The sequence below is a fragment of the Poromitra crassiceps genome (genome assembly GCF_964638095.1).
Source record: "Poromitra crassiceps genome assembly, chromosome: 6".
Classification (NCBI taxonomy): Eukaryota; Metazoa; Chordata; class Actinopteri; order Beryciformes; family Melamphaidae; genus Poromitra; species Poromitra crassiceps.
In genome coordinates, this window is record NC_139627.1 from 44,883,761 (window position 1) to 44,909,126 (window position 25,366).

A 25,366-nucleotide genomic window follows, 5' to 3' on the forward strand; every position below is an offset into this window, starting at 1 on the left:
GTTGCTGTGCACGAAAAAGTATCTCGAAGGCAGACGGAGTCGCGGTACTTTGAGCCGTCAAGGGCACAGGTTCTAGCTCTGCCGTGCACTTCAGTGCTAAATACCTGAATTGAAATAAAGCCATGACGCCACTGATGAGCGAACCAAGCTGCTGAGTGGGGGTCGACACCACATCGCTGGCGATATCCATCCATTTGTCAGCTCTGTCCACTTTGCCGGCTGTTGATACGAATATACAAGGGCACTGTTTAACTTCCTGAAGCACGTTTTCAAATTATTTTAACCCCAATCTCACAATTTTGGTTGGCACGCTAGTGCTGCATGGGCAGAGAAGCGACACAAAGCACATGTCCGCCATGCTCCCTGCCATTTTCGTTTTAAAGTATCCGTAGCGAAAAGCACCTTCGCACAGTGGCAAACCCCGCCCCTTAGCGCCACCGTCAAATCAACAAGCTCATAAAATAAATTTGGGTCGCACGTAAATTGACAGGGTCGGTCGGAAACCAGAACCGAACAAAAACGTTTTTTTAGGCCTTAGCTTTCAGTTAGGAACAGTGTCTGGAATTGTATCATTTGTGCACTTGTCAGCAGACTAACGCTGTGTTGGCTGCCCTCCTCAGGAGCACCATCTCCAGAGGGCCATCTCAGCGCAGCAGGTGTATAGGGAGAAGAAGGAGCACATGGTCATCCCGGTGCCCGAGGCTGAGAGCAACATCACCTACTATGACCGCCTGTACAAAGGAGAGCTCAAGGTTCCCAAACAGCTCATCCACATTCAGCGTGAGTAGTACTGTGTTCCTTTCACAGCTGTGTGTCCTGTGCCCTGCATCATGAAGCAACTGCAATATATTATCCTTCACAAAACCCAACAACTGGATGAGGGTGTGGTTGAAGCCTGCAAAAATGTACTAAAATGATCATTGTCTCAATTATTTTGCTGGGTGTAACGTTACAATTATAATTCACAAAACATCTGGAAGCCTTGGAGAACATTATTTATTTGGATCTAAACTCAAATATTCACCCTTCTGAATCAGTGTCGTTGTGTAACGGAAACTTGGGAGACTTAACACTTTCCCCGCCATTGACGTGATATACAACATTAACATCCCAGCCGGGACAGCTGACACTAGTATTAACTAGCAACAGTAAACCTTTTAGCACGAGGCTAAATAGCTGCCAACGTTATAACACACAGATAGCCACAGGGTGACAGTTTCTCATCTCTTCCTCAGACCTGTCTGTCTGTCTGCCTGTCTGTCTGCCTGCCTGCCTGCCTGCCTCTCTGTCTGCCTGCCTGTCTGTCTGTCTGCCTGTCTGCCTGTCTGCCTGCCTGCCTGCCTGTCTGTCTGTCTGTCTGTCTGCCTGCCTGCCTGTCTGTCTGTCTGCCTGCCTGTCTGTCTGTCTGTCTGTCTGCCTGCCTGTCTGCCTGCCTGCCTGCCTGTCTGCCTGCCTGTCTGTCTGCCTGTCTGTCTGCCTGCCTGCCTGTCTGTCGCAGATTTTAAAATGTAAACAGTCAGCCAGCTAGAGTCAGACGCTCAAACTCAGGCTCCATAGGGTTGCTGTTCCTCCTCCATGTTTGTAAACTTCTGACTGACTCCTGCCTCTCCATGGCCACAGGAGTTGCCTAACGTTACAGCAGCTTCGTCGGGCAAGATAATCTTAATAATCTTGTAGTGTGTGGTGTTATAAAATTGTAGTGTGGGCTTGTTTGCGATTTGAGAGAAGAAAATCTGTTAAATCTGTCATTATGTCTATGGTTTCCCACGTTTGTAATATTGTTTTAAGATTTAAATATCCTCTCTCGAGTGCACCAAGCATTAAGAAAAAAGAAAAAAGAAAAACATGATCCATTATCCCAGCATTTGGTTGGTGTTACTGTTCTACCCTGAGTAACATGAAGCATGGCTGGGAGGACATATGTCCTGTTGTTTCCCATCTCCTAGTCCTGCAGTACCCAGCCGTAGATACATTTCCCCCTTTGGGGTACAGCTCTTGACAAGTGGTTAAGGACTGCCCCCTAAGACCAAAACAAAATGTGTGACAGACATGAATTGACCAACCACGGACCTCCTTATTTGCGCGGCGCAACTCGTGGGGCGGTACATTTTGAAATGATGCACCAATGCACGCAGAGAGCCAGACTTCCGTTACAGCCCAGCCAATCGGAGGCTTGCCACAGTTTTTCGTGCGGGAAAACCCGGAAATGGTGTACTTGGGAATCAGGTGAGACGACCCATCTCCAGGCTAACATCGGTGTGTTCTCCTCCTGCAGCCCTGGGTCTGGATAACGAGCAGCCGGACTACGACATGGACTCAGAGGACGAGACGCTGCTCAACAGGCTCAACCGCAAAATGGAGATCAAACCTTTACAGTTTGAGATCATGGTGGACAGGTTGGAAAAGGCCAGCGCAAACCAGGTACACAGCATATTGTATCAGATCAATATGTAATATGTCATTCCGTGTCTGCTCTCCTCTCCAAGTGGTGCTGAAGCTCGTATGGCAGATGTTGAGTCTCTTCTCCATGTCATAGTGTCTGCTCTCTTCTCCATGTCATAGGGGCACTGCTAGGAATTCTGGGTCCTCTCTGAAAGTACCCCTTGTTTCCCCCATTCGCTGCACCCCTACCATTTCTGCCTTCACGTGCTTTTATGCTGTGAAGTTGCCGTGCTGCTGTTTTTGAGAATTAAACAGCGTTCAAGCAGGGTCACTGCTCCCTACACGCGCACAGCGCGCTGAGCGTAGGGCACCAAGTGTCGCCTAGGGCATCATCCAGAGCAGGAATACCACGGTCAAACAGACAGTGCGGTGGATGCCCCGCAGTTTGGTAATGCCCCTTCTAAAATTAACTCTCCACACGCGGCCAGTTTGGCATTCCCTGTTTTGAACTGGCCACGGTGCCCCCTTAAAAGAAAGTTGTGGGATCTCCTCGTTAACTACACGAGACTCAGTAAACAAACTCACGTTTCCATTGGTCACCAGTCTGGACATCAGTACAAGTGCGAGATTCCTCCCACCCGCAAATATGTAACCTAGCCTACGTAAATACAGTGTTGTGTAGTGGAAGCTATCATCTTGCTCTATAATGACCAGAACGGGTGTTGTTCAAACTGAACATTTATTTCTCCAACATGCTGCAGCAGAAAGGGAGATAAACAGCGGACTTTTCAGTCCATCTTGCAACACACTATTTTTGTTAAGCTACTTTCCTGCATAGGGCAGATTCTTCATTCTTGGAGTTTCAAAATAAAGCGCCTCTGCATGTAACATGAAATAATTCAGGCATCTCAAGTAAGACATAATGAAATTATTATTACCAGATTTCTCGATACACACACACACACACACACACACACACACACACACACACACACACACACACACACACACACACACACATAAGAGATTGCATTTGTGAGTTTTTCTTGGGACGGGGGTGTGCGCACAATGGAAAAAATTACGCATAGGGCACCCAAATAGCCAGCAGCGGCGCTGCGTTCAAGATAATGCTCTGTTGCTTCATTTACTAGACAGGTCAAAGGAGAGGAAAGGAGATGGCATCTCATAAAACCAGCGCAGTTTGGCAGTATTTTGATCCAGTCAATGAAAATATGGTTGTATCATGTATGTAGGCTGTGTCAGATAAAACTCGCATATAACGTTAACCACTTGACCGACATTCAGCACAGGCATGTGGACGCCAGGACAGCAGGACCGCTATAGCATTGAACACGTTAGCCACACAAGCTAACACGTTTAGCTCTTAGCCCACACAAGATAACATGGCAATGAATGACTGCGCAAGACGCTTCCACTCAAATTGTTGAGAGCAAAGGCTTCCGAAAGTTAAATGGACTATATTTAGCCTGAATACACGGTGCTAGGATGAGTTGTCGATGTTTTCTGATGTGCAATGTTCATACAGCGCAAGAGGATTTGGATATTGACAATTATCACTAACATAATTAATGGGAGTGTGTATTGACGTATTTGTCATATAGCTACACGCACCGAACCATACCGTAACGCGTCGTCACGGGACGAATACACCTACCGTGACACCCCTAGTGTAGACTATACTGGAGATGATTTTAAAAGTACTTCTTATCCGATGACTTGATTAATCGTTGGAATAATCAGTAGCATACTCGATTACTAAAATAATAGATAGCTGCAGCTCGGGGGCATTTTGGATAATTTCCAGGGCAATTTGATAAATGTTGGGTAATACCATCCTTTGTTCTTCATACTTTGCTTGACAAGCCAATAGTCAACGACTCTTAGCCAAGCATATTTTATTTCTAATAGTTCATGAACAATCACAGTTAAAACACCCCTTTTACTGTCATCTCAACAACACTGACATGTAATGTACTTGGCAAAAACTTTTCAAATAACATGTAGACCGACAGTACATACGTTCATGTCGCTATCCAGTCCATCCTCCAACCCAAAATAGTAGACTCTTTGACAGCTGTTTTAGGCCCTGGGCAGACCAGGAGAGGGTCAGCGACTGTTTCTATTTCATTTCACTGTGTTTCTAGTCGTGACTCAGCGGCTGGTTTCTAGTCGTGACTCAGCGGCTGGTTTCACTGTGTTTCTAGTCATGACTCAGCGGCTGGTTTCACTGTGTTTCTAGTAGGGATGCACCGATTGCGATTTTGTTGGCCGATTCCGATTTCCGATTTTTGAATAGTCTGACTTGCCGATACCGATTTTTGCCGATTCCGATTTTTTTTCTAAGAACAATAATTGGCAGGTTATTTTTTTACTTTTTAACTTTGCTTTAATAGAAAATTAACATTCATGTCACATTTCTTATCATTTGCATGAGGTAGGACGATCTCGCTCAAAAACATCTCAAAATAAAAGTGTTCCAGGTTACTGGACAGAGCTTTTCTTTTTTGTGTAAATACAATGAATATAAAACAATTAATTCCAGTATATCCCACAGCTATCATGCATTTACTTTTCCAAAAGAAAAAAGGTGCAACAGAACAGGGGCTTCAGATGGAAAGTAGCCTATGGCTAAATCTGTTACAAAGCATCTCTTCCCCTATGGGGTTTAATGTTTTTTTGTATAGGCCTATGTCCCTGCCAAATAAACCAATTAAAATAAAATAAATAAACGTCAAAATGTTATCCATGGACAAGGAGTTTATAGCCTATAGCTCTGGAGCCCAGAGACCTTCGAAGTAGGGGTGGGAGAAAAAATCGATTCACCTAAGTATCGCGATTTTTAATGTCACGATTTTTTGGATCGATCTTTTATTCCAGAATCGATAATCGCAAATTAAAAAAAAAAAAAAAAATTTTTTTTTTTTTTTTTTTTTTTTTGGTGCTTGCAGTCAGGCCACTCACTGAACAGCAGGCTAGGCGCCGCCTACTGGTTTACTAGTGGTTTTATTACTTTATTAGTTAGTCTGAAGTAATAATTACACTTCAGGGTTAAAGTGGGTGCATCTCATTGTAAAATTGGACTTCAAACGGCCCAAATCTGGCTTCAAACGGCCCAAATTTCACGCGCGTTGGCCCATATCGGCCTGGCCTGCTTGGTATCTAATGCCCGGCCTGAATTATGATCCCAGTCCGCCCCTGTTTTTAACTATATCGCCCAGCCCTACTCATGATATATAATATACAGTCTCTAGTGTATGATTCAACTTTTCCCATGTTCTAATCTAGTGTAAAAAAGCAAACAAACTGAAAAAATAAAAGAAAAAAATAAACAAAAATCGCAATAAATCGTAATATCGAATCGCAATAATCGTAGAATCGCAATAATCGTGAATCGCAATATATATCGAATCGGCACCAAAGTATCGTGATAGTATCGAATCGGGAGATAAGTGAATCGGCACAGCCCTACTTCGAAGCCATGCCCACTCTACAGTTGTGGATTTGGCTGTTATTGAGTAGCCTAGATGAGGAAATGAGTTTGAGTTGACTCAGTTTGAATATCGTAGTTTACACACAGAGCGCGTTTTTTTAAATCCGCCATTCGAAAAAAAATCATCTCTCACAGAAAACCTTGCACACTGGTCCGATGCGTTTTATTATTATGTTCGTCGTTCTATTCGCAATACGAAACAAAAGTCCTCTCCTGGCTGTACACGTTAGGGTTAGGGTTACAACGTGACTGACAGATAGCAGCAGCAGCAGGCAGCGGTGATGTGGAGGCTGGTCGGGGAAGAGGGGACGGTGAGGTGAAGCGAGCCGCTCAGACTGGTGTGTACTGTGGACTCCAACCTACCCGGCCCCTCCGCGGCTCCACACCGATGAAGACATGCTGTGGCATGTGTGTACTGTGTAGTGGCAGCTTTTGTTTTGGCTGCAACTCATCCACTCTGTCTCGCTGCTTTTGGGTTCGCGCACGTCACTTGACGTCACTTGAAAATCGGCTCACAGAATCGGCATTTTAGAGTGACCGGCGCAGATCACCGATCGAGGCCGATCACGTGAAAATCGGCCATTTCCGATCACGTGCCGATCGATCGGTGCATCCCTAGTTTCTAGTCGTGACTCAGCGGCTGGTTTCTAGTCGTGACTCAGTGGCTGGTTTCTAGTCGTGACTCAGCGGGTGGTTTCACTGTGTTTCTAGTTGTGACACAGCAGGTGGTTTCACTGTGTTTCTAGTCGTGACACAGCAGGTGGTTTCACTGTGTTTCTAGTCGTGACACAGCAGGTGGTTTCACTGTGTTTCTAGTCGTGACACAGCAGGTGGTTTCACTGTGTTTCTAGTTGTGACACAGCAGGTGGTTTCACTGTGTTTCTAGTTGTGACACAGCAGGTGGTTTCACTGTGTTTCTAGTCGTGACACAGCAGGTGGTTTCACTGTGTTTCTAGTTGTGACTCAGCAGGTGGTTTCACTGTGTTTCTAGTCGTGACACAGCAGGTGGTTTCACTGTGTTTCTAGTCGTGACACAGCAGGTGGTTTCACTGTGTTTCTAGTCGTGACACAGCGGGTGGTTTCACTGTGTTTCTAGTCGTGACACAGCGGGTGGTTTCACTGTGTTTCTAGTCATGACACAGCAGGTGGTTTCACTGTGTTTCTAGTCGTGACACAGCAGGTGGTTTCACTGTGTTTCTAGTCATGACACAGCGGGTGGTTTCACTGTGTTTCTAGTCGTGACACAGCAGGTGGTTTCACTGTGTTTCTAGTCGTGACACAGCAGGTGGTTTCACTGTGTTTCTAGTCGTGACACAGCGGGTGGTTTCACTGTGTTTCTAGTCGTGACACAGCGGGTGGTTTCACTGTGTTTCTAGTCATGACACAGCAGGTGGTTTCACTGTGTTTCTAGTCGTGACACAGCAGGTGGTTTCACTGTGTTTCTAGTCGTGACACAGCAGGTGGTTTCACTGTGTTTCTAGTCGTGACTCAGCGGGTGGTTTCACTGTGTTTCTAGTCGTGACACAGCAGGTGGTTTCACTGTGTTTCTAGTCGTGACACAGCAGGTGGTTTCACTGTGTTTCTAGTCGTGACTCAGCGGGTGGTTTCACTGTGTTTCTAGTCGTGACACAGCAGGTGGTTTCACTGTGTTTCTAGTCGTGACTCAGCGGGTGGTTTCACTGTGTTTCTAGTCGTGACACAGCAGGTGGTTTCACTGTGTTTCTAGTTGTGACACAGCGGGTGGTTTCACTGTGTTTCTAGTTGTGACACAGCAGGTGGTTTCACTGTGTTTCTAGTTGTGACACAGCAGGTGGTTTCACTGTGTTTCTAGTCGTGACACAGCAGGTGGTTTCACTGTGTTTCTAGTCGTGACTCAGCGGGTGGTTTCACTGTGTTTCTAGTCGTGACACAGCAGGTGGTTTCACTGTGTTTCTAGTCGTGACTCAGCGGGTGGTTTCACTGTGTTTCTAGTCGTGACACAGCAGGTGGTTTCACTGTGTTTCTAGTTGTGACACAGCAGGTGGTTTCACTGTGTTTCTAGTTGTGACACAGCAGGTGGTTTCACTGTGTTTCTAGTTGTGACACAGCAGGTGGTTTCACTGTGTTTCTAGTCGTGACACAGCAGGTGGTTTCACTGTGTTTCTAGTTGTGACACAGCGGGTGGTTTCACTGTGTTTCTAGTTGTGACACAGCAGGTGGTTTCACTGTGTTTCTAGTCGTGACACAGCAGGTGGTTTCACTGTGTTTCTACTAGTCGTGACACAGCAGGTGGTTTCACTGTGTTTCTAGTCGTGACACAGCAGGTGGTTTCACTGTGTTTCTAGTCGTGACACAGCAGGTGGTTTCACTGTGTTTCTAGTCGTGACACAGCAGGTGGTTTCACTGTGTTTCTAGTCGTGACTCAGCGGGTGGTTTCACTGTGTTTCTAGTCGTGACACAGCAGGTGGTTTCACTGTGTTTCTAGTTGTGACACAGCAGGTGGTTTCACTGTGTTTCTAGTCGTGACACAGCAGGTGGTTTCACTGTGTTTCTAGTTGTGACACAGCAGGTGGTTTCACTGTGTTTCTAGTTGTGACACAGCAGGTGGTTTCACTGTGTTTCTAGTCGTGACACAGCAGGTGGTTTCACTGTGTTTCTAGTTGTGACACAGCAGGTGGTTTCACTGTGTTTCTAGTTGTGACACAGCAGGTGGTTTCACTGTGTTTCTAGTCGTGACACAGCAGGTGGTTTCACTGTGTTTCTAGTCGTGACACAGCAGGTGGTTTCACTGTGTTTCTAGTCGTGACACAGCAGGTGGTTTCACTGTGTTTCTAGTCGTGACACAGCAGGTGGTTTCACTGTGTTTCTAGTCGTGACACAGCAGGTGGTTTCACTGTGTTTCTAGTCGTGACACAGCAGGTGGTTTCACTGTGTTTCTAGTCGTGACACAGCAGGTGGTTTCACTGTGTTTCTAGTCGTGACACAGCAGGTGGTTTCACTGTGTTTCTAGTCGTGACACAGCAGGTGGTTTCACTGTGTTTCTAGTCGTGACACAGCGGGTGGTTTCACTGTGTTTCTAGTCGTGACACAGCAGGTGGTTTCACTGTGTTTCTAGTCGTGACACAGCAGGTGGTTTCACTGTGTTTCTAGTCGTGACACAGCGGGTGGTTTCACTGTGTTTCTAGTCGTGACTCAGCGGGTGGTTTCACTGTGTTTCTAGTCGTGACACAGCAGGTGGTTTCACTGTGTTTCTAGTCGTGACACAGCAGGTGGTGTCACTGTGTTTCTAGTCGTGACACAGCAGGTGGTTTCACTGTGTTTCTAGTCGTGACTCAGCAGGTGGTTTCACTGTGTTTCTAGTCGTGACTCAGCGGGTGGTTTCACTGTGTTTCTAGTCGTGACTCAGCGGGTGGTTTCACTGTGTTTCTAGTCGTGACTCAGCGGGTGGTTTGCGTATATGAAAAAATACAATTTGGCCTCAGCTCTCCCCTCTAGCCAGTCTAGCCTTCTGCTAGGATTTTATTTGATTTCACCAGGATCAACACTTCACATCCTGAGCAATCCCCCCATCTCCCCCCAACATGCCAATTGTCCTTGAGAGTGATAAAAAGATCATGGGATTTCATGTGCTATGCTTACCTGCTGTCTGCCTCTCTCCCCTCCCTTGGCCGTGTGCAGCTGGTGTCTCTGCCAGAGGCCAAGCTGCTGCTGAACGAGGACGACTACCTACTGAAGTCGGTGTACGACTACTGGGTGAGGAAGAGGAAGACCTGCCGCGGCCCAACGCTCATCACGTACATCAAACAGGAGAAGAGGGACGGCTCCACCAACAGCGACGCCTACGTGGCCTTCAGGCGGCGCACGGAGAAAATGCAAACGCGCAAGGTGAATGTGGCTGAATTGGCTCCTTTAAAAGCTCTGTGCAGTATTGATTTTTTATTTATTATTTTTTTTAATCTGGAGATCATCACCTGGAAACAAGTTTTTTTTATGTTTGTAATAAAAACCTTTTTAGGGCACCAGGGCCATTGAGTGAAATAAGAATTTTAAATTATTTGTTTATAATGTTGTGGACAGTCCCCATTAATAAACTGTAACGGTACAATGACAACACTAAATGGGGCAGCTTTAGCCTACATGGCTAATTTACAGCTGTTGTCCCTGGCCGGCTGACAGAAGGCAACATAAAAAGAGGGTTTGGAGCCTACAAATAAATAACTTGACTTTCCGATAAGAGAAAAAACATAACTAAATGTTTTAATATAAATACAAACCAACATTTGTATTTGTCATATTATATACCTCCTTAATGTTATGCCTCTTACGGCATAGAGCATGTGGCCAATTTTCAAAGTTTCAAACCGATTGAAAACACGTCCAGAGGTTCCAGAGGTCGGGGGCAATGATGGCCATGGGCTGCCGTGAAATTCCTGCCCTGTATAGGATCAATCTTGAAGCTCCAAGAGCTTTTGTTAGAAAATAAAGTATGGACCAGAAAATCAGTTTTGAAAACCAGAAATCTCACTAGCTGACCACAAAATTGTTGTCATTGGTATTGATCAACATCCCTATCAACCCCTCACAGATACTTTATGTTATGGCCATTTTATGCTATGAGGCAGTCATGAAACATGACTTATTTCCCCTTCGCTTCAACAAAATAGTTTATTATATTCATCTAATTTGTTATTACTGCATTAATTAAGACAAGCAGTTGCTGAAGTGTCAGCTAATGGGCATAGTATTAACAATAGCGCACCATTTTAATTTTGTCTACTGACGTGTTTACTTATAGGCCATGTAGAGAATCCGAAGCTCAAATATGTATTGTATAATATATACACGTTTTTTTTAATGCAGAACTTTTCATCATGTTCCTCTCTCACTCAGAACCGTAAGAATGACGAAGCGTCTTATGAGAAGATGCTGAAGCTGAGGAGGGACTTCAGCCGGACGGTCACCATCCTGGAGATGATCAAGAGGAGGGAGAAGTCTAAGCGAGAGCTGCTGCACCTCACCCTGGAGGTGGTGGAGAAAAGGTGAGGGCACCTTTTAAAGCCTTGGGGTGGATTCCAGGTAGAGCTCTGGCCCACCTTACATGAGGTTTGTGAAGCATTCCCAGAATGGTTGGCGACCGAACGCTACTGTCAGTGTGATAGGTAGTCCCCTCATCGTTATCACCACCGTCATTGCTGTTATCGGTGCCATCCCGAGGAAGCGGAACATTGTGTGGCTTGCTGATACTGTGCAGTGTGGCACATGATGTGACTGACTGGCTTTCTCTGAGCTGTGTCCTATTTCTCCTTGCAAGACAATCCTCTCTTGCAAGGAGTCATGACTTTGTGTGTTCTGAAATTACATAATTTTAAAGGGAGTCAGATGTTCAAAATGAGAATTCAGTCATTTTGTAGTCTACTATCCCCGCACCGCGTCTTAAGTGCTCGTTTTGATGTCAGTTTTCGAGCAACGTTTCAACCGTCGGGATATTTTTTGCGCTTTGCTTTGTAAAAAAGGATCTGACGTTAGACGCAGAATGATGGTGACCAGATGTAAGAGTGAATGTATTTCATCAGAAAAGACAAAATGACTGCAGTGCGAGCTATGTAATGTAACATTAAACATGCGTATCATAGAAATACTAGTTTGATGTAAAAAAAAAAAAAAATGGCCTGCATTTATATAGCGCTTTTATCCAAATTGCTTTACAGTCAGTAGGTACATTCACCCATTCACACACCGATGGCGGCAGGTTACCACGCAGGGTGCTGGCACACCAACGGGAGCAATTTGGGGTTCAGTATCTTGCCCAAGGACGTGCACTTCGACATGCAGACTGGAGGAGCCGGGAATCGAACCACCGACCTCTTTTATCCAAAGGGATTAGTGGACGACCCGCTCTACCTCCTGAGCTACAGCCGCCCCATGTTTAATCATATGCGCATAAAGCACAAGGCGAAAACAGCAGAGGGGTAACAGGCAGTCTCACATCAGCCCATTTGGTAGCAGCAGTGTTAGCACACGGCGTTGTGATGCCACCAGGGCAGAGAAGATGAGCCTGCTCATCAGGAACATGGTGACTGGAGATATGCTCCTGGAAGCTTTGGGGAAGCAGAAGGCTTCCGTGAGCTGATGGCATTTGTTGAGCCGGGGAAGATGTGTAAGGAAAGCGCAGTGCGATTGAGAGCTGATTTGCAAAGTGCCGACAAGGTAGCAAGTAATAACTACTACTACAGAGTACAGACTAGAGGTGGACAGCTCGGACAGCACAGAGTCATATGTACTGTAATCGTGAGTTGCCATTTCATTCAGAACTGGGAGTTGAAGACCGCTGGCCAATTTACATAAATGTGAAAGCATTAGATAGTAATGGATGTTCTTGCAGGCGTATAGCCTACAAAATTAACTGTTTAGCGTAGCCAAACTTTAGCTGTGCTTTTGTCTTTCCAGTCGGACACGAATGCTACTCGAGTACTCGTGCATAATTTAATGAGAGTAGACTACTCTATATTAAAATTACTTAAAATGCCCGTCTCCACTTGTATGCAATGGCATTTTAATTGTCAGAAAAATTTCAGAAGGGTAGCTAGCGTCGACCTAGCTTGTTTGTATGTATGAGAGATGCTATTAAGCCATCTTTGCTGATGCTTAAAGGGCAATTCTACAATGGAAAGAGCACCTGGTGAAGAAAAATAAGATCAGAAATGATGCCCCCAGTTGGAAATTTCAAAAGATGATAATATTGTGGTGACCACAAATAGACTGCTAGCCGACTTGGACAGAAACCTCAAGTGCAGTCATGTGACTCTGGTGGGACGGGCAACTGGGCTATATAAGCTATGTTATGGCCTCTTGCCTGCAGTCTATGCCGAGTCCCGGGAGGAGGCAACTAGGCCAGTCTACGCAGCCCGTAGCTACCAGCTAGTTAGCCACTCCTGTTAGCTAGCAACAACATGCCGTATTGTATGATAGGGATCTGTAAATAAACAATGCCAGCCACTTGCTTCATCAACTTTTCCCTCCGCTCCTGTCGTCCCTACAATACATCCCCATGAAAACTATCAGGCTTGGCAAGAGAAAACAAAGTTGCTACCCTTTCAACTCCCCATGGCATGTACTGTATGTTTGTTACTACAGGTATCAGATGGGTGACTACAGTGGGGACATTCTCAGTGAGGTGACGGTCCCTCTGGCTGAGAAGCCTGTATACACCGCTCCAGTCACCCTCACCAACGGGAACCGCCACAAAGCTGAGATCAAAATCAAGGTATCAGCCTCATATCAACCGTAGCGACTTCGAGTTTAGTCAGATGTCTGTTCTTGATGCTGAAGCATTCACGTCATTCCCACTCGTCCATTTCTCTCTCTCTCCTGCAGACGCACAAGACAGGTCTACTGCACCAGGTCTCCATGAAGGACGAGCTTCCCTTCAATTTTGCCAGGCCAAAGAAGAAGTACACCAAAAGGGACAAGTTGTACCCCCCGCGCCGGCCCGGGCGGCCCCCCAGCCAGTACACCGTCAACCAGGCAGACATCAAACAGTACGACTTCCACAGCTCAGGAGAGGACGAGTATCCACCGCCACTGGTCAGTATCTCTAACATCATCAGGACTTTTCATTCCAGCAGTCTGGGAAACCCTAGCATAATGAAGTGAGATCGATGCTCATATTAGGCTGTTTCTTCAAGTTCATCAGTCTTAGCTAAATTCAATGAGCTTTGATTTGACTTTGGTTGCAGTCCTCTGAATGCATTGGTACATTATGTGACACCAGGAATAAGTCTTGGATGAAGTGCATATGTAGCTTACTTGATGGATTCTTATGTGAACTTGTAAAGTTATCTCTTTGTCTTCCTGCAGTCTCCCCCATCAGAACCAGATGAGGAGAATGATCCCGATGGAGTATTTGCCTTCAGAAGGAAAGCCGGGTGTCAGTATCTCTCTGTAAGTGTTTAATTTGATTGATTTTGACAGGGCACATACATTTGAGCTCAACCTGATTTCTTTCCAAACACATACCCATGGAGGGGGGTTCTCAACTGAAGCTGCCAAAAACGAATAGTTTTCTAATTATGAGTTGCTGTTCAACATTATGTTTTGAATCCATGCCTTGCCCCAACCTAAGCAATTGATGGAGAAATGGAGCTCAACCGTTGCCTGGGACCAGACCTTTGAATCCGCCCTCTCCACTGAGTTGACTGCTTCTGGTCGTGACATCGTGACATGAAACAGCGGTTTCTCGTTGTAAATTGAATGGTCCATGAGTGCCGGGGGGGACTAACGCTTAGCCATGCAGCACCACGGGCGGGACTCGCGTTGTTGTCGTCAAGTCTCTAGTGATTGGTTATGGAAAATCAAATCCCCCTCCCCCACGTAAATCGGTTACAGTGGCGGCAATGTCAGACTTAAAGCAGCTACGGGGAACTTTTAACTGGTTATGAAACTGATGCCTCACATCTTAGTTAAATCAGCAAATGAGACCATCAACGAGGAGATTGGCGGTTTCTATATTGATATTCAAAATGGCTGTCCGCTGACTGGACAGAGCGTCCGTCACATCACGTGTTGCATCCGTGTGTTATTTGTTATTTGTGTTCCGGCCAGAGAATGAAGCAGTGATGTGAACTTTATGCAGTAAATAAAACAACGGCGGAGACTCCTTGACTCAGAGAAGATGTAAGTCGCTTTGGAGAAAGGCGTCTGCTAAATACCAATAAAGTAAAAGTAAAGTAAAGAAGCCCTGTCTGGCCTGACAGCCTGGTGGAGACAGCGGGAGGAGCCTCGTGTTTAGGAAATGCAATTTCGTTCCGGGGCGTACGGTACCGCTGTTGTCCACATGCGCCGCTACAAAGTCTACATTTCCTTTGTAGCTGCTGATGGATAGGCAGTGTAACAATAGTCTGATGTCGGGCTAGCTCAACCCAACTGGAGCTCATCAGGTCCGGCCTGGTCCTGTGTTGTTTTTGTAATGCTTCTGCAAATAAATGTACCACAGAGAAATTCAGGGAATAACTGGAGATTTCTGATCATGGAAACATCACGGAAAATGATCAACTGAATCATTTAGCATGGAAAACCTTTTTGCTCTTCCACAAATGGAAGATGACACCATGATGGTTGAAGGACATGCAAGCCTCATCATGTCAATAATAATAATAGCAGTAATAAATTAATGATAATAATCATAATCTTTATTTATAGCACTCAAAACACATTCAGAGCCAAGTTACCTAGTGCTTCATAATCAATAAATGACTGACAAACGACAGATCAATAAAACCTAAAATGGTCATTGGTCATGAAGTAAAATAATTAAATACACACAGAATTAGTGATAAAACAAATGTAATAAATAAACACACGGCCAAAAAAGAGGGGGGGGGCGAAGATAACGATAAGCTACGATAACAGTAAGTTTTAATAGGTCATTTAAAAGATGATAGTGACTTTGCCAGCCTGTGCTCCTCAGGCAAGTCTGTCCATAAGGGGTCAAACGTTTGAAAAGTTAACTATGGGCCAGGCTATGTTTGAAAAACAATCACTAAATAAATTCTAAACTGGACAGGCACAGTGAAGAGATGCTACAATGAGAGAGATCTCTTAAGAGCATTTTGAACACATTGGAGGAGTTCCACACATTTTTAGTTAAGGCATGTAAAGTGTGCATTACAATAATCAAGGTGAGATTAAATAAAAGCTGTTTGTATGACTAAAGCTGTTTGTATGACTAAAGCTGTTTGTATGACTAAACTTCCTACCTCATTCATATTTCATTTTTTGTGACATTTCAAAACTTGGGCAATCCGATCCATAATCACAGAGAACCGTCATAGCCACAGTCTTTGTGCTGATCTTGAGCCTGGTCACAGTGTGGGTGGTGTCTTAACTGCTGCCTCTCTGTGACCTGCAGCCCCGCACGGAGCAGAGAGGGGGCGTCCTCTGGGACCACCCGGAGCTGGCAGGGATGGACGCCCTCCGCCACAGACACTCCCTCACCGCTCTGTCCCTGCCGCCGCACTGGGCGGGGCTTGGCCGGCGCAGGATGGGCCGAGGCGGCAGGTGATCTACTCTACTCTCACCTCCAACACACTCTCTGCTCTGCTATCACGAGTGCTGTAATACACTGTGGTGATAGTGATATTAAAGCTCTGAAGCTGCAATATGTACGATTTAGCTAGAATTTAATTTGAAAACGTTCAAAAATGAACTAAAATGATCAATATAGAAACAACATTTTTGACGTTCTGTCAAAGATGTCTATGTACTAGATATCTACTCAAATTAGCATAAGCAGCAATAAGCCCCGGCTGGTACTTTCCTGTAATACCGCTTCTACCTCGAGAGGCACCAGTGAGTTGCTTCGATTCTGCCCTCAGTCCAGGAACAAGAAGTAGAGCTGGAGAGAGTTTCCCAAGGTGGACACTTTTGGATGAATAAACTACCAAATGGACCCTACTTGACTAGAAAGCTTGATTAATCCACTAACCCAGTGATTCCCAACTAGGGGTACCTGAGCAGCTTGCAGGGGGTACTTGGAAAGTGTCAAGTTGCTCTCACTCCACATTCAGGTTTAGGGGATCCTGGTGACAAAAAGATAAAAGAAGCCAAGCCCAAACACAGCAGTTTAGTGACAGGATTTGTATTTGTCTGTTGTGGATCCACCGCAGCCACAGTGTTTTCTTTGCTGCACTAAAGAACACACATGAGTGAGGGGCTACTATTGAGATGGCAAAACAGCTCATGGTGTACATAAGACAAAAAAAGGTTGGGAACCACTGCACTAACTAACACACACTAGGTTAGACCATCCAAATCTGCTATTATTTTACTATGTGTCTCGGCTAATGGCGCTAGCCTTCTCCATCCACATACACAGGTAGCAGACTATACCAGGACGCTCGCTTACATTCGGTCACATTACTAATGTGATTAATAGGACATATTTGGGTGATGGACCCTAGCCTGCCAGTGGCTTTCAAACCATGTCAGGCTAATTTTACTTCTCTAGCTAAAAGCAAAGCAAAGTTCAGTGCATGGTTTTCCTATGCACGGTGGTAGGAGGTAACATATTGCCCCCTATTGGTTTGCATCATGTGGCCAAATATTACACATTGCACCTTTATTTTCATATACTTTTATTTTCAAATAAAGCTACCTCTGAAACAGTTTCTATGTTTCTCCCTCATCCCTCTCCGTCAGGGTGGTACTGGACCGTGCGTCGTCAGGCCTGGATGTGGTGCTGAAGCAGCTGGACTCAGACGTTTTAACGTCCCATGCCTCCAGGACCGGAGCCTCCGACCTCCATGACACCGCCCCGCTGGCCCAGAGAGCTTCACCAAGCTCAGCCGCTGCCTCCTCTCTGGCCGAGATCCTGAGCAACATCCAGGCCCTTAGGTTGCGCTGCTTCAGGCCAAGGCCTATTCAGGACCAAGGCAATGGGGACTGCAGGACGGGAAGACCCTCGCTAAACGGCAGGGTGACTGGCACTCTGACGCTCAACACCAAGAACAATGGACCAGGTTGGTTATCATTAGATGATCGCATGAATTGTGTTTTGCTCCACGGATCAGTCTGGACTTCCTCCCACCCCAGCCATTTCCAGAAATTACAATGTAACAGGGTCAATGAGGGACCTGCGCCGTAGTTGACAACGTAGCAGGCCAATCAGGGACGCCGCTGGCAAAACCGTAATGGCGTCTTCCGAAGCAACGAGCGATAACATTAACATTACGAGAGTAAACAGCCATAAGTGCAGTTATTGCAGAAATAGTCAACAACAATTAAACAAGAACAAGAGTATGGACCAGCGGGGTTTCTCCACGGAAAAGTCGTTTTTGCCATTCTTCTGCGTGGATTTAGATTGGATTTGGCGACACTGATTGGCTGAAGGAGTTGTCTGTCAAGGCAAGTACTCCCACCCACTGAAATAGATGTGAGCGGCCAAACAGGATGTGAGCTCACGTTATCAGGTTGTTTCTTACCAGGCTGGGTTATCATCTAATACAAGCTTCCCACGGATATTCCTGCAATATTATGCTTTTTTAACGTGCATTCCAAACAGCGAAAGTCAGGGGATTTGATGTAAAGTCCAGGGAATGTCAGGACATTTTACAAATGGGTCGCTTTCCAGGAATCTAGCAGAATGTATTGTCCAGATTGCTTCACACACGCTTTGCATCAGGTAGCTGTTCAGCCAGGTGTTTTCCAGGCTCAAACCTGCATCAGGTAGCTGTTCAGCCAGGTGTTTTCCAGGCTCAAACCTGCATCAGGTAGCTGTTCAGCCAGGTGTTTTCCAGGCTCAAACCTGCATCAGGTAGCTGTTCAGCCAGGTGTTTTCCAGGCTCAAACCTGCATCAGGTAGCTGTTCAGCCAGGTGTTTTCCAGGCTCAAACCTGCATCAGGTAGCTGTTCAGCCAGGTGTTTTCCAGGCTCAAACCTGCATCAGGTAGCTGTTCAGCCAGGTGTTTTCCAGGCTCAAACCTGCATCAGGTAGCTGTTCAGCCAGGTGTTTTCCAGGCTCAAACAGAAGCTTACGAGGTGCTTCATTATGGCCCATCTGGCTTTTTCAGTGCGGCAAACTTGCTTTTTAAATCCAATTCCATTCATATTCCCATCGTTAAGAGGACCAGGACAGACACATGTATGTCAGTCATTAATTGTTCCCAAAAACCATGTTTTTTCAGTGGCCGGGATCTTGGATTCTATGAAAGATGTTTGCCGTTGCTTCCACAATAAGTATTCCTTGTGTGAGGATTTGCACACTTTGTTGGTGTTGTGATCAGTAAGTGAACTGCTGGACTGGAGGTGGATACTCTGTCTCTGAAAAACATTAAGTTGAATGGACACCCACTATAGAGACGTTCGGCATGTGTGGGAACGCCCACAAAATGTTATACGGCTGGCGCGCGAGTGCGGTAAAACCGCCCATATATCTCAATGGGCTGACTCACCAAAGGAAGGTGCTGCGGCTCTACACTACAGGTTTTGGGATTCTAGAGCAGAACACAAGACGTCTATTCAGATGTGCATTTACTGCGGTGGTTAAATCCCCGATCGTGTCTGCCTGGGCTGGGCTATCAGCTAAATTCTAACTTTGCTGAATGCATAGAACGGGAGATTTACCCCACCCTGACCACGCCCCCAGCCAGGCTGAGCCAGCTAACCCAGCGGCTATGACGAGACATCGCCTCAACCTATTTCTTGTTAGTTGTGAAATGTATACCTCCAGTGCTGTATGATGATGGGATACCAAATTTGTTAGCTGCACAGAATTCACAGTGCAGGTTCAGGAATTTGGAGGTTTGTTGTCCATTATAAACGGTTTCATCTTGACAACATGAACATTCTAATTTCCCCTCCAGTAGGGATGTCCCGATCACCTTTTTTTGCCCCCAAGTCCGAGTCCGAGTCATATGATTTTGAGTATCTGCCGATACCGAGTCCCAATCCGATATTTCTGCAATGCATTGCAGAAATAGTTGGGACAACAAGTTGGGACAACTTGGATGCTTTTCCCCCCCTTTCTTCTAAGTGTTTTTATTTTAACCAACCAATATGACATCTTTGTACGGCTCTTTTATCACAACCACAACTCAGTTAGTGCAGCATTGGTTTTAAACCAAGTAAACAAAATAAAATATCTTTACAGCTTATGGTAAAGGGGGTACTTTGATTCAGAAATCAGGGAAAGGGGGTACTGAAGCCAGAAATGTTTGGGACCCACTGACTTCTCTGGCTATCTCTGGGCTGGTATTCATTTGCATGCGGCGTTTCACTGGCTGTCTGCTATTGTTTCGAGTTTCGGCCAATGAGCCACATCAATAGAATTAAGCATGCTAGCTAGATGGGGGCGGGGTGCAGCTCTGTTTACAAGTGAGACAACATGGAGAGTCACTGAGGACAGTCAGTGTGGATTAAAATGATTGAAACTTTATCTGTGAGACGAGTGCAGTCCGGCCACTTCATCTGACAACATGGAGGAACGACAGATTTTATTCACAAGACAGACGGAATGCAGACAACAAAAAGACATGTTCATTATGGTAACTTTACTGATGCAGGCAGGCAGTGCAGAACACTTCTGGCTTTTCTTCCTAGTCCGACTCCTAGGTGAGTTTAATCATGATCCCTAACTAACGTTACGTCTTGTTTCTGTTTTAGCCACTGTGCGACCATCTAGTTATGGTTGGACATGTGTTTTTGTATGTTTTATCGCGTTCTGATGTGTCGCTAGTCGAACACTAAACAAAGAGTATGGAAGGAAAGAAGCGACAATTGACAATAGAACCGTGGCCATTTTGGCGCCGCAGACAACAGGACAATAGCACAGAGGTTTGTTGCGCCCCAAAATGGCCGATCTCTTGTGCGCTGTTGCAATAGATTAGTTGTCGCTTCTTATCAATGCTCACTCCCCACTACTAAAGTTAAAACTGCGTGTGTTGCTGCGCAAGAGGGCTCGTGTTTACGATGAATATGACAAATTGCGATGATAAAATAAATGACAGATTGTTTATTTGGATGACTGAAATGTGAGAATTGCCATATTTGTTTTGTGACGTTTTTATCATTGTTTTTATACATAAAAATCCGATCTCTTCCCCCCGATTCCGGATCAGTTGAAAATCACGTGATCGGCCCCGATTTCCGATCACGTGATCGGATCGGGACAACCCTACCCTCCAGCTTACTTTCTGTTGCAGTGTTTGCTCGTACAATAAGTGACAGGACATAAGCTAGGCTCCAAACTGTTCCCTAGCAACACAATTCAGTGAAAAGAGTCTATAACCTCTAACCTCTCTTGGTTCAAGCATGGTAAAGTGGTCAAACTGGAAGTGTTTCATCTGGCACATGAGAGAACAACACTGCTTTCTATGTTGGCTCAGAGATAATGAGATATTGTTATTGTTGCCCGAGCGCACGTTGTTGCCTTGCCTTGGCTGGAAACAAAATGTCAAATGAGGTCAGTGGTTTGTGGGTTTCCTGTCCCCCTCAGGCAGCACCTGGTCACACACCATCCTCCTCCTGACATTGTTATGCAGGTCTGTTCTCAGGAGTGTAGAGCTGCCTCCACATGATAAGAGATCTTCTCTTCTCTCACCGCGAGGTAGAGCGGAGAGAGGTCAGCGGTAAGAAGGTCAAAGTTGAAACATTTTCAACTTCTTGTGGCAAATTCGAGCGGTGCGCGATGCCAAGTGTAGCGCTGCCGCATAGTTGGGGGGCAGCGCTCTCCCCATAGGAAAACAAGAGAGAGCGGGCACACAGCTAAGCTCTCTCCCCATAGGAAAACAAGAGAGAGCGGGCACACAGCTAAGCGCTCTCCCCATAGGAAAACAAGAGAGAGCGGGCACACAGCTAAGCGCTCTCCCCATAGGAAGACAAGAGAGAGCAGGCACACAGCTAAGCGCTCTCCCCATAGGAAAACAAGAGAGAGCAGGCACACAGCTCTCTCCCCATAGGAACACAAGAGAGAGCAGGCACACAGCTCTCTCCCCATAGGAAAACAAGAGAGAGCGGGCACACAGCTCTCTCCCCATAGGAAAACAAGAGAGAGCGGGCACACAGCTCTCTCCCCATAGGAAAACAAGAGAGAGCGGGCACACAGCTCTCTCCCCATAGGAAAACGAGAGAGAGCGGGCACACAGCTCTCTCCCCATAGGAAAACAAGAGAGAGCAGGCACACAGCACTCTCCCCATAGGAAAACAAGAGAGAGCGGGCACACAGCTCTCTCCCCATAGGAAAACAAGAGAGAGCAGGCACACAGCTCTCTCCCCATAGGAAAACAAGAGAGAGCAGGCACACAGCACTCTCCCCATAGGAAAACAAGAGAGAGCAGGCACACAGCTCTCTCCCCATAGGAAAACAAGAGAGAGCGGGCACACAGCTCTCTCCCCATAGGAAAACAAGAGAGAGCGGGCACACAGCTCTCTCCCCATAGGAAAACAAGAGAGAGCGGGCACACAGCTCTCTCCCCATAGGAAAACGAGAGAGAGCGGGCACACAGCTCTCTCCCCATAGGAAAACGAGAGAGAGCGGGCACACAGCTCTCTCCCCATAGGAAAACAAGAGAGAGCGGGCACACAGCTCTCTCCCCATAGGAAAACGAGAGAGAGCGGGCACACAGCTCTCTCCCCATAGGAAGACAAGAGAGAGCGGGCACACAGCTCTCTCCCCATAGGAAAACGAGAGAGAGCGGGCACACAGCTCTCTCCCCATAGGAACACAAGAGAGAGCGGGCACACAGCTCTCTCCCCATAGGAAAACAAGAGAGAGCGGGCACACAGCTCTCTCCCCATAGGAACACAAGAGAGAGCGGGCACACAGCTCTCTCCCCATAGGAAAACGAGAGAGAGCGGGCACACAGCTCTCTCCCCATAGGAACACAAGAGAGAGCGGGCACACAGCTCTCTCCCCATAGGAAAACGAGAGAGAGCGGGCACACAGCTCTCTCCCCATAGGAAAACGAGAGAGAGCGGGCACACAGCTCTCTCCCCATAGGAAAACAAGAGAGAGCGGGCACACAGCTCTCTCCCCATAGGAAAACAAGAGAGAGCGGGCACACAGCTCTCTCCCCATAGGAAGACAAGAGAGAGCGGGCACACAGCTCTCTCCCCATAGGAAAACGAGAGAGAGCGGGCACACAGCTCTCTCCCCATAGGAACACAAGAGAGAGCGGGCACACAGCTCTCTCCCCATAGGAAAACAAGAGAGAGCGGGCACACAGCTCTCTCCCCATAGGAAGACAAGAGAGAGCGGGCACACAGCTATTTTACCTCGGATCATGTGTGGGGGGTTTTAGGGCGCAGAACGTACGTGCTAGTTACCCGTCGGCTGTGGTATTTGCGGTGTGTTCTTCTAGTGCAACTTTTTGGCTCGGACACAGGCGACATGAGGCGACTCATCAGTCGGCCTCTAGTTGCCCCAGGCCCTATCAGGGTTCCTAGCCAGACATGGTATTTGCACAGAGGTGGAACGGCTGCCACTGAAGCAGCAGCTACTGTCATGGGTTTTCAAGGACCACAGACGTTCACTCAGTTCCTGTGTTAAAACACTGTTGTGGGACGCCCCAGTGGCTCACCGAGTAGCACACGTACCATGTAAGGCTCACTCCTACCCGCAGTGACCAAAGTTCGAATCCGGACCGTGATCATTCACTGCAGGTCCCTCTCTCTCCCATACCTTCCTGCCTCTCTCACTATATCTGGTTGGGTTGTTGAACAACAATATGGTGGTTTGCTGATAACAATTTGAGTCAATATTTGTATGGAAATTTCAAAGTCTGCCTATGTAGAACTGAAGGGGATAGCATTTTGGCATCTAATGATTAAAAATGATGTAGTGAAAGAACAATAAAGAAATGACTGATGTATGTATTTCAACAAAGGAAAATGAGGGGGGAAAATAGAACCTTTCCTGTTTTAAACAACCTTGGTGGCCATTCGAGTATACAATTTGGAGTTTATGAAGTGCACTTGAATGCACCATGAAGTCCCTGTCGGCGCCTGTAGTCTTTATGAACTGTAGGTCTAAAAGTTTTTGTCTTTGCCACCAGGGGGCATCACAGAGGAGCAGTACCAGACGCATCAGCAGCAGCTGGCCCAGATGCAGAAACAGCAGCTGGCACAACTGCAGCAGCAGACAGCCGCTCCGTCCGCCAAGCCATCGTCACTGCTGCAATGCCACCACACACAGGTAGACACTTAGCAACATACACAATACATGCACACTCTGCCTCCTACTGGCTGATAGAGGTATAATCTGCAGGGTCTTTATGACTCAATTCCATTAAAATTCTTAGGTCTGCAATTTTAGATGCATCAAAATATTATGGAATATTGGGGCACCCCCGGTGGCTCACCGAGTAGAGCACATACCAGTTAAGCCCCCGTTCACACTATACGCAGAAGCAACGCTCAACCTATGCCGAACCCACAAGTTTCATTTAGGCGTCCTTGTTAACAGGCGAAGCCGTTCACACCACCCGCGCGAGCGTCACGCTGAAGCCACGCTCACGCCTTGCTCAAGCAATCGTTCAGGATTCATGCCTATTTTCCAAGCGTGACGCGTGAAGCTTGAAGCTGCCAGGCATGAAGTCAATGGGAGTTGTGGGCGGGTTCAAGACGCGCTGAGAGAAAAAGAGAAAGGCTTCTTGTGTGAACAGTTAGGCGTCAGTTCAGCTTGTGCCTGCTTCAAGCTTCAGTTCTACTTACATTCGGCATCCTGTGTGAACAAGGGCTAATGCTCAGTCCTTCCCACGGCGACCCGGGTTCTAATCCAGCCTCCACTGCTGCATGTCCTCCACTCTGTCCCCCACCCTCCTGTCTCTCTATCACTATCTGTCAAGTGTTGTCACGATACCAAGAGAAATCTATATATTTTGTTTTGTAGTATCTCAGGAACATATATATATATATATATATATACATGTATATATATATATATATATATATATGTTAGGATGACGTCATCATTCCTACTTTGACGTCGTCATTCCTACTATGATGTCATCGATCACTGATTATGTCATGATTCATAAGTGTCTTTCATACCTTTCGCTGGTGATGTCATAACACAGGTGATGTCATATTCGGATCTATAAGGGCCTGTTCCTGCAGGTCCTGGCTAGTGATTCATAAAGCTAAACTTATATCACGTCAATCTCTGCAACCGTTCCCAATCCTCGAGCAGTGCAGACCTAGCTATCAAGTTCCACAACCTCCCTACTTCTCAAGACTTACCAAGTTTGCCTTGGCCCTCAACTACCCGCGAATAGATCCACATGTCTAACTCCGATCCTGACAATATATATATATATATATATATATATATATATATATATATATATATATATATATATATATATATATATATGAGAGAGAGAAGTGGCAGAAGAGGGTGTGCTAACAGTGAATCAGTGAATTTGGGAATGGAGGTAAAGCATTGTGCTGCTGGCACCATCATTCCACGGTAGTATACTGTCCCACGGCAGGGCTCCAGATGGTCGCATATGCAACCTTTTTTCTTGAGGGTGCAAGTAAAAATGTCACGGGGTCACATCGGTGCGAGTGCCTGATAATCACGTGTTGTTTTTTCCCCTCTACCCTCCTCAAGCACGGGTACAATGGTACATTAGTGCGTTCAGTCATTGTGGTTGATAGTAAAACCTTGCATTTTCTTCTTCACTGGCTCATTCGGTCTCTCTCTTTCTCCCTGCCTGCCTATATTCATTGTGCACCTGCATGCATACCCGCGCAGATTCAACAATTTAGTTTTTACCGTGTTCCAAAGAAGATGCAAGCCGATCATTTGACTAAACAACATGAGTCAGATCAGAGAGAGGAGGAGGCTGGTGGAGACCAGGTGGATGGAGCGGAACCAGCGATAATCCCCGACTCTGACTAGGGATGGGTACCGTTCACATTTGAACCGATACCGGTACCTGGAATTCGGGTTTGGTACCCAAAACGGTACCGTTTTCGGTACTTTACACGCTCTAATAA

General features: G+C 46.3%; 1 protein-coding gene across 3 annotated transcripts in view; it reads left to right on the plus strand.

Annotated features, from left to right (window-relative positions):
- Positions 1-25,366, plus strand: part of epc2 (enhancer of polycomb homolog 2) — a 36,182-nt gene that overhangs the window by 4,976 nt on the left and 5,840 nt on the right. For all 3 annotated transcript variants that reach the window (XM_083639385.1, XM_083639386.1, XM_083639387.1), the window contains exons 2-11: positions 621-780; positions 2,276-2,421; positions 9,551-9,757; positions 10,763-10,911; positions 13,007-13,136; positions 13,247-13,456; positions 13,730-13,813; positions 15,780-15,928; positions 17,069-17,388; positions 23,419-23,558. In XM_083639385.1, the coding sequence (XP_083495511.1) occupies positions 621-780; positions 2,276-2,421; positions 9,551-9,757; positions 10,763-10,911; positions 13,007-13,136; positions 13,247-13,456; positions 13,730-13,813; positions 15,780-15,928; positions 17,069-17,388; positions 23,419-23,558 (1,695 nt within the window). The remainder of the gene's footprint in view (positions 1-620; positions 781-2,275; positions 2,422-9,550; positions 9,758-10,762; positions 10,912-13,006; positions 13,137-13,246; positions 13,457-13,729; positions 13,814-15,779; positions 15,929-17,068; positions 17,389-23,418; positions 23,559-25,366) is intronic.